The sequence below is a fragment of the Nycticebus coucang genome, chromosome 17, assembly GCF_027406575.1.
Source record: "Nycticebus coucang isolate mNycCou1 chromosome 17, mNycCou1.pri, whole genome shotgun sequence".
NCBI classification, from domain to species: domain Eukaryota; kingdom Metazoa; phylum Chordata; class Mammalia; order Primates; family Lorisidae; genus Nycticebus; species Nycticebus coucang.
Genome location: NC_069796.1, coordinates 36615476 through 36624579, shown reverse-complemented (window position 1 = coordinate 36624579; position 9104 = coordinate 36615476). Strand labels below are relative to the sequence as shown.

At 47.2% G+C, this 9104-nt stretch overlaps 1 protein-coding gene across 1 annotated transcript; it reads right to left on the bottom strand.

Moving 5' to 3' along the window:
- Positions 1–1615: 1615 nt before the first annotated feature.
- On the bottom strand, positions 1616–8645 carry WNT8A (Wnt family member 8A). Its single transcript, XM_053566066.1, has 6 exons — positions 8521–8645; positions 8393–8426; positions 8051–8189; positions 5941–6066; positions 3840–3982; positions 1616–2600 (listed from the first exon to the last, which is right to left on the bottom strand). The coding sequence occupies exons 1-6, from the start codon at positions 8586–8588 to the stop codon at positions 2058–2060; spliced, it is 1053 nt and encodes a 350-aa protein (XP_053422041.1). The 5' UTR covers positions 8589–8645; the 3' UTR covers positions 1616–2057.
- Between the last annotated feature and the right edge of the window lie 459 nt (positions 8646–9104).

The following is a 9104-nucleotide window of genomic DNA, read 5'->3' as shown; positions in this document are numbered from 1 at the left end:
TAGTCCAAGTTAAGAGAGCAAATACACTTTGAACACACCTCCGAGTTCAAAGAGCCTCCTTATTCCTCAATTTGCATAGGTTGCATTGAAATAACACCTTCTAAATCTGGGAGTCTATATTGTTTTCCTATTGGTCAGTGTCTAGGCCTTAATTTTATTATCTGACAAACATTGAAAAAAAGATGGTTAAATATTTCTAGTTTCCCCATCAGCTTGGTGGGTTATTGGGATAGGGAAACAGGATTTCTTATTTCCTCTCTGATTCTAAGGTTTACAAAGGGAGTAATAAAAGGTCCCAGCTGCATATATCCTAAAAGCATTTCTTGCAAAATGAAGTTTATTTCCCATCTGAGAAAATAATAAAACAAAGGCCGGGCGCAGTGGCTCATACCTGTAATCCTAGCACTCTGGGAGGCTGAGGCAGGTGGACTGCCTGAGCTCATAGGTTTGAGACCAGCTTGAGCAAGAGCAAGACCCCTGTCTCTACTAAAAATAGAAAAACTGAGGCAAGTGGATTGCTTGAGCCCAAGAGTTGGAGGTTGCTGTGAGCTATGATGCAAGTTGCCCTACTGAGGGCAACAAAGTGAGACTCTGTCTCAAAAAAGAAAATAACAGAATTGCTTTATAGCTCTCTAGGGGAAAATGCCTCTTGTGGGCCTTTCTAGGTAGGCCTTAGTCACCTGTTCATTTTCTTTTCTTTTTTTTTTTTTTTACAGTTTTTGGCCAGGGTTGGGTTTGAACCCGCCACCTCTGGCATGTGGGACTGGCGCCCTACTCCTTTGAGCCACAGGCGCCACCCTATTTTCTTTTCTTTTCTTTTCATTTTTTTTTTTTTTTTTTGTAGAGACAGAGTCTCACTTTCTGGCCGTCGTCGGTAGAGTGCCGTGGCCTCACACAGCTCACAGCAACCTCCAACTCCTGGGCTTAAGCGATTCTCTTGCCTCAGCCTCCCGAGTAGCTGGGACTACAGGCACCCACCACAATGCCCGGCTATTTTTTGGTTGCAGTTTGGCCGGGGCTGGGCTTGAACCCACCACCCTCGGTATATGGGGCCGGCACCTTACCGACTGAGCCACAGGCGCCACCCCTCTTTTCATTTTTTTTGAAACAGAGTCTCACTATGTCACCTTTGGTAGAGTGCTGTAGCTTCACAGCTCACAGCTACCTCAAACTCTTGGGCTTAAGCCATTCTCTAGCTCAGCCTCCCAAGTAGCTGGGACTACAGGCGCCCGCTGTAATGCCTCGCTATATTTTGTTGTAGTTGTCATTGTTGTTTAGGTGGCCTGTGCTGAGTTCGAAACTGCCAGCCTCGGTGTATGTGGCGGGTGCCCTACTCACTGAGCTACGGGCACCGAGTCCCCCTGTTCATTTTCTGCGACCGTTCCTTTTCCATGGCTCCAGAAATGGTTTGTGAGCTGGGAATGTCCTCAGGTTATGTTCGATCCTGGTTTCTGCAGACATGGGTGAGGAGAACTTTTCAAAAGTGCATATTCAGGTGAAAAACCTAATATCTAACACTCTAAAAACCTCCCAGTGGGAAGATAAATGGTCTCAGCCACATTATTTGCATAGATTTGTAGTTGGTGTTTTTGGAACTAGCCAGCGTGGGGGAAGAAGGTTGCTCCTTCAGGAGTTTGAATAGAACTCTTTCATTTTTGTGCGTCTATTCTCTCTGATTCTCAGTGGCCCAGCTGGTTTGGACATAATCTAAAACTTAAAGGAACGAACACTTTGAAGGTACCTGTAGGTATGAACCCCCAAACAAACTCTCCCCCCTTTAGCAAGCTGCTTAAATATAGGCAATAACTGGAAACTAACTTGCAGAAAAGATGAAATGGGTCTGCCCGAGTCAGAAGGCCCAGGTTCCAATTTCAGCTCTATCAAGAATATGATGTATAATCTTCGGCCTTTATTTTCGCACATATAACAGATGTCACGAGGATTACAGACCAACACTGTGAGTATGCAATTGTTTTCTAGTCCACCCTCTCCAAAAGAGAGGCTGTATCCCCCTCCACTCACATGCAGCTGATCAAGTGAGTTTGTGTAGGGTGTTATCAGGCACTACTTCCCTTACCCAGGGTGCCACCAGGGGAGCGTGTGCAGTAGTACTTGTTCACCACATGTCTGCATTGGTCACACTTGACCGTACAGCACCACTGGAATTTGCAGTTACAGCTGCTTACGGCCTCAGTTCTCCTCTCTTCCACCTGTAGCCCACATTCAGTGCACAAGCGCCCACAGCTATGTTGCTCCTTCCTAGATGTGTTGTGGCTGTTCTGCAGGCACTCACGACCCTCCGTGCCATAGATGCCCAGGCTGAAATTGTGGGTACAGTAATCTGGTGATTCTTCCAAAAAGATCAGCTCAGCCTCTACACTAGGAAGAAATGCCTCAGTGGGTGCCCAGCCACCCTCAGCACTGTTCCCAGCTCTTAGCTGCCGCTTATCCATCTCAATTTTTAGTGCCCGGTCATACTTGGCCTTCAGGTAGTCTCCCATCTCCCGGAAGTCAGCCAGCTGCAACCAGCATGTCTGAATGCTGCAGCTCCCTGAGATGCCGTGACATTTGCAGGTCCTTTTCATGGTGGCTCTCACTGCCTTCACAGAGAAAACGAAAGAAAGAATGGTTCTGAGTAGGGAAGACCAGAGGCTAGCGATCAAATGGAACATTTTAGAGTAGTGTTTTCTTGACTTTGGAGGAGCAGCACAATTTTTTTGAGGAACCTTATGAAGAATATTTATTCCTGGACCTCAGATCTGCTCAACGAGAATGTTTAGGGGGTAAAGGGTGATTTTAAGTTTCCCTGTGTGATTCTGGTGGAGAGCAAGTGTTGAGAAGGTTACTGGAGTCCGGAAACCCAGGCTCCAGGCCTGCCTGCATTATTTGTTTCTGTTGAGCTTGTTTCTCTATCTGCCCAATTAGAATAAGAATTGAATAAAATGGGTGGCACCTGTGGCTCAAAGGAGTAGGGCACCAGCCCCATATGCTGGAGGTGGTGGGTTCAAACCCAGCCCTGGCCAAAAACTGCAAAAAAAAAAAAGTTGAATAAAATAATAATCAATGAAGTGCTTTGTAAATTATAAGGGAAAGCATGATCAATGCCAATATTATTATCTTGAAGTTGGGAACTAGAGTATTTGTGGGGATTTGAATTTGTCCTTTGGCCCCTCCTCAAAGGGGAGGAAGCTCCTTGAACCTTCATAGCCCCAAGGCAATTAATTACCCAGCGTTATATTTGCCTAAAAAGCCCCTTCCCCTTGCCCTGGGCAACCAGGGCATCTAGGTACACATTCACAGGGAAACTTCAATGCTTTTGGCTCTACATCCAACTTGCTTTCAGATTTGAGTTCAGAATACTCTAGCGATTGCCACTCCACCAGAAGTCTTAAGGGAGACTAGATATTCCAGAGAAGCCCAGATCAGTCCCAGTTCCTGTCAGGCAGATTTAGGGACATAAGCCTATATAACAAACTACTGTAAATTTCCTAGGACATACAGTCGAAGTAATTAAAAATTTAAGTCATGGAACCATGGCCTTGGGTCTGCATTGTTTTTTCAGAAAGCCTGAGGAAGGGCACAGCATAAGATTTAAAGATAAAAGGATGAGGCTAGGAGATCTGAATTAGTTGCCTTGTTCTGACATTAGTTGTATTGCCTTGGATAAACCACTTGGCTCAGACTTAACTGGCTTTGTTATTCAGAGAGTGGGGACAGCTGTCTCAGTCCTGCTGGGTGGTGTGAGAATAAAATGTAGGTATGAGATAGATAGCTTTTAAGTTGTGAAGGCCTGTGCAGATGTGACACTGTTGCCAATACTGGCCAACTCCTATACCCACCAGCCTGCCGGCCCTGTTGTTGTGAAGATTCATCAGGGCTCTGGCATCCTTCCCCTTCTCCAAACTGTCCACAAAGAGTTTAGAGATCCTTTCCCCAAATTCCACATTGTCGCTGCAGCCTCCCCAGATCCAGCCATGGCCTCCTACACATAAGGAAAGAATAAGTTCTACATACAAGCTCCCTGGTCCGCCCCAGGAGAACAGACTTTGGTGACATACCTAAACCATCCCCAAGAGTCCTAGAAGGTGAATCAGGGAAGGTGCTTGGGGTGGGAGGGCAGTTCTGCTCTCAAAACCAACTGCCCACCCTTTAGATACTTCTCACCTCTAGGCAGTTCATCTTCTATACCTACAGTAAAAGCAGGCCCACTGGGGTTGGCCTCAATGATCTGAAAGGTTCATTACAGCCCAAACATACTAGAATTCTACACCGTTATTCTCCAATAGTCTTTTTCTTTTCTTTTTTTTTTTTTATTATTATTATTTTTTTGTGTGTGTGTGGTTTTTTTTTTTTTTGGCCAGGGCTAGGTTTGAACCTGCCACCTCCGGCATATGGGACCGGTGCCCTACTCCTTGAGCCACAGGCGCCGCCCTTTCTTTTGTTTTTTTGAGACAAAGTTTTGCTCAGTTACCTGGGCTACAGTAATGCCGTACTGCCGTCACAGCTCATTACAACATGAAACTCTTGGGCTCAAATAATCCTATTTCAGCTTTCTCAGGAGCTAGGACTATAGGCCTATGTACCAGGCCTGTCTAATTTTTCCATTTTCTTATTTATTAGAGACAGAGTCTCACTTTATCGCCCTTGGTAGAGAGCCATGGCATCACAGCTCACAGCAACCTCCAACTCCAGGGTTTAGGCGATTCTCTTGCCTCAGCCTCCTAAGTAGCTAGGACTACAGGCACCCACCACAACGCCCGGCTATTTTTTGTTGTTGTTGCAGTTTGGCCGGAGCCAGGTTTGAATCTCGGTATATGGGGCTGGTGCCCTATCCAAGAGCCACAGGCACTGCCCTTACTTATTTATTTAGAGACAGAGTCTCACTCTGTCACCCTGAGTGGAGTGCCATGGCATCATCATGGCTTGCAGCAACCTCAAACTCTTGGGCTCAAGCAATCCTCTTGCCTCGGTCTCCTGAGTAGCTGGGACTACAGACACCCACCACAATGCTTGGCTAGTTTTTTTGTTTTTTTTTTCTATTTTTAATAGAGACAAGGTGTCACTCTTGTTCAGGCTGGTCTCGAACTCCTGAGCTCAAGCAAACCACCTGCCCCGCCTCCCAGAGTGCTAGGATTACAGGATCAGCCACCATGCCCAGCCTAATTTTTCCACTTTTTAAAAAAAAATGGGGATCTCACTATGTTGCTCAGGCTGGTCTTGAACTCCTGGACTCAAGCAATCCTCATCTTGACACTCCCTCTGCCACCAAAGTGCTAGGATTACAGATGTGAGCCACTGTGCCTGGCCTCTATAAGCGTCTTGTTAGGGCTTCCTCCTCTCTCCTTAGTAGTAAATCTGTTATGTCTCATGGGTAGTCTGCAGATCTTTTTTTTTTTTTTTTTGAGACAGAGTCTCACTATGTTGTCCTCAGTACAGTGCCGTGGCATCACAACTCACAGCAACCTCACACTCTTGGGCTTAAGTGATTCTCTTGCTTCAGCCTCCCAAGTAGCTGGGACCATAGATAGTTGAGTAGCTCTGGATTATGGATGAGCCATTCCAAATCTGAAATACCAAAGCTAGCTTTAAACTCTCTTTAGCCTTCCCATTCCTAGTCACCTTGTTAGTTTTAGGGTTACTTGCTAATCACTGAATTCACGGACCCAGGCTCAATTCTTTTTTTTTTGGCCAGGGCTGGGTTTGAACCTGCCACCTCTGGCATATGGGGCTGGCACCCTACTCCTTTGAGCTACAGGTGCCGCCCTACCAGGCTCAATTCTTAAGAGAGTTTTGGTCCAGGATATCCCACAATAGAAGGAGCTATTGGAGTCTAGGGGTTTGAGGGAACTGTGTCCCTCAGACTTCCCTGGAAGACTTTATTTTGCACTCAGCTCTGCATCCCCTCACCTCTTCCCACCCCGATCAGAAAGCCCAACCTACCTGTTTTTCCATTTTTTGATTCATCACAGCCACAGTTTTCAAAGTCGCCCATGCTACAGTTCTTGGTGATGGTGTACATGACTCCAGCAGAGCTGATAGCATGAATGAAGGAAGTCTCTCTGGTAGCTTTGGAGAGGAAGAGGGGATTGAATGGAAACCTGAGTCCCATGACCAAATGCAGAGTCTTTGGAACAACAATGCTTTCTCTCCCCATCTTCCACCTCCTTTGGGTTTAAGAGGATGCTCTGCTACTTGAGAGAACACGGCATATCTTTCCAGCCTCTTTAATCCATCCAGGCAGGAAAGAGACCAAGACTGCTCTCCATTTGCAGTGCTGGAATTAGGACCCTGCTCTCCAGGAGTCCAGATGAGACCTCTGTCCATTTGCTACTGCTGTTGGCCCTTAGTCTGTGAGATTCATGGCCATGAGGGTGGCTTAGAAAAGAGAAAAGGAGGCTCAGCGCCCATAGCTCAGTGAGTAGGGTGCCAGCCACATATACCAAGGCAGGCGGGTTCGAGCCTGGCCTGGGCCTGCTAAACAATAATGACAACTGAAACAACAACAAAAAAAATAGCTGGGCATTGTGGCCCCTGTGGCTCAGTGAGTAGGGCACCGGCCCCATATAACGAGGGTGGTAGTTTCAAATCCAGCCCCGGCCAAACTGCAACCACAAAATAGCTGGGCATTGTGGCGGGCGCCTGTAGTCCCAGCTACTTGGGAGGCTGAGGCAAGAGAATCGCCTAAACCCAGGAGTTGGAGGTTGCTGTGAGCTGTGATGCCACAGCACTCTACCCAGGGTGATAAAGTGAAACTCTGTCCCTAAAAAAAAAAAAAATAGCCGGGTATTGTGGTGGGCACCTGTAGTCCCAGGTACTTGGGAGGCTGAGGCAAGAGAATCGCTTAAGCCCAAGATTTTGAGCTGTGATGCCACTGGCACTCTACCAAGGGTGACATAATGAGACTCTGTCTCAAAAAAAAAAAAGAGAGAAAAGGACATTTTCTTCTTTCTGACCATGAAACCAAGCTATGTAATAATGATAATGATCATGGCTGCTACTTATTGAGTTCTTATGTTACTAAACTCTAACTCTTTACAAACATTGTCATATTTCATTTCCCTATACTCACTGTTCTATCTGTATATCCCATGGGAAGATATTTCTTTCCTCCTTTCCTTCATTTTCTTCTCAGGCAACACTCCATTGCTTCTTCAAAAATGACTTTTATGCAAACTACTGCACGCAGTTACAAATGGCTGCATGGGGGCGGCGCCTGTGGCTCAGTGAGTAGGGCGCCAGACCCATATGCCGGAGGTGGCGGGTTCAAACCCAGCCCCAGCCAAAAAAAAAAAAAAGCCACAAAAAAAAAAAAAAAAAAAAAATGGCTGCATGGGTGCATTTGTGCCCGCGCGCACGCATGCGCACACACACACACACACCCCTGAGGCACAGCTCAATGTGAGCTCTCAGCTTTTTGGTTGTATTATGATAGTTGGTCCCTCAGGGACTGCAAACACAGCCCTTTCCTTATTTTTATTTCATGCAAATCAGCGTACACACAAATACAGGCATGCATTTTAAAAAATAGAGTAATTTCTGGGCAGTGCCTGTGGCTCAGTGAGTACTGGCCCTATATACCGAGGGTGGTGGGTTCAAAGCCGGCCCTGGCCAAACTGCAACAAAAAATAGCCGGGTGATGTGGTGGGCGCCTGTAGTCCCAGCTGCTCAGGAGGCTGAGGCAAGAGAATCACCTAGGCCCAAGAGCTGGAGGTTGCTGTGAGCTGTGACGCCACAGCACTCTACAAAGGGCAACATAATGAGACTCTGTCTCTAAAAAAAAAGAGCAATTTCTTACATTTGTATAGAGACACTTCATGTTCACCTCATTCAACCCATAGAATATTTCTGGTGCGTTAAACAGAGCTGGACACTGACCCAGATGACAAATCGGGTTGAGAGTGGAGTATGACTCAAGGTCATACAGTAAGGAAATGGCAAGTCAGCAGATCATGGGAACATTTTCATTTCACTGCGCACATACATGTCACACATACACATACACTGCAAGCACATTTACCCTCTCTACAGGTGTCATCCCACACAAACTTACCACTTCTCAGCCTGTTGTGCGTAGAGAGCTGGAGCGCATTTTCAGGGCAGTTCCAGCGTTCCCAAGCAAACTGGAACTTACATTCCTCGATGCCACTCTGGGCACCCAAGGCCACACTAGTAGTGTAGGTCAGATAAGCCTGGCAAGGGGAAAGGGCAATGAGCTTCCACCTGACATCTGGGGTCTGGGGAGCAGGAGGGACTCAAATGGTCTGGCTCCTCACTCAGAAACAATCACGGATACTTCTGGATGAGGGGTCTGGCACTGTCTCCCCTCCCCTCTTTTCTTTTCCATTAGAGTCCCCTTGGGATCCCAGAGGGTAAAAACAGGAGGCCATCCTACCTTGGGACCTGTTATCAGGAAATTGTTCACTGACCTACCAGAAAGAGAAAAAGTGAAGCAGAGATGAATGGGGGATGAGAAAACCGGGGCTTCCTTGGTGTGGAGTGTGAGTGGAGGTAGGGACTTACCAGGCAGAGGAACTGAATGTGGCACAGCTTATGCCCACAGCCACCCAGAGGATAAGCAGGTCCCCCATGGCCCTCCCACCCCCAGGGGACCAGTCCCAGCTCAGGGCCAAGTCCAGAGAAGTGAGGAGAGGGCAGGGTCTTTCTCAGCATTTATGTGAGGAAATTCTGAATGGCCAAGGGGGAAAAACCAACAGCCCTTCTCATTTGTTCCTCACAGGCAAGGCTGCAGGAGTCACTGACCCAATGGGGGATCTGGGAGGAGGGATCAGCCCAAACCTTCAAGGAAAGCCCCGCCCTGCCCAGCCTGGCCAGCTCTTCTTCACTCCCAGACTGAGAGGGCCTGTAGCTTTTTTCCTACCCTGAAGGTTTATTTCCTCTCTAAGTCCATTTTGTCTCTTCCTGCTTGAGGGCCCATTTCTCAGCATCAGGTAGGCTGGAGTTGGGTAGGTCCTTAAGCCTAAAAACAAGTCACTTATTCCTGGAGCTACTGTGTCCCTATTTGTCGATAAGACCCCATTCTTTGCCCTGCCTTCCTCCCCAAGGTGTTAATAATCATAGATCTCCTTGTGGGGATCCCTCCCACT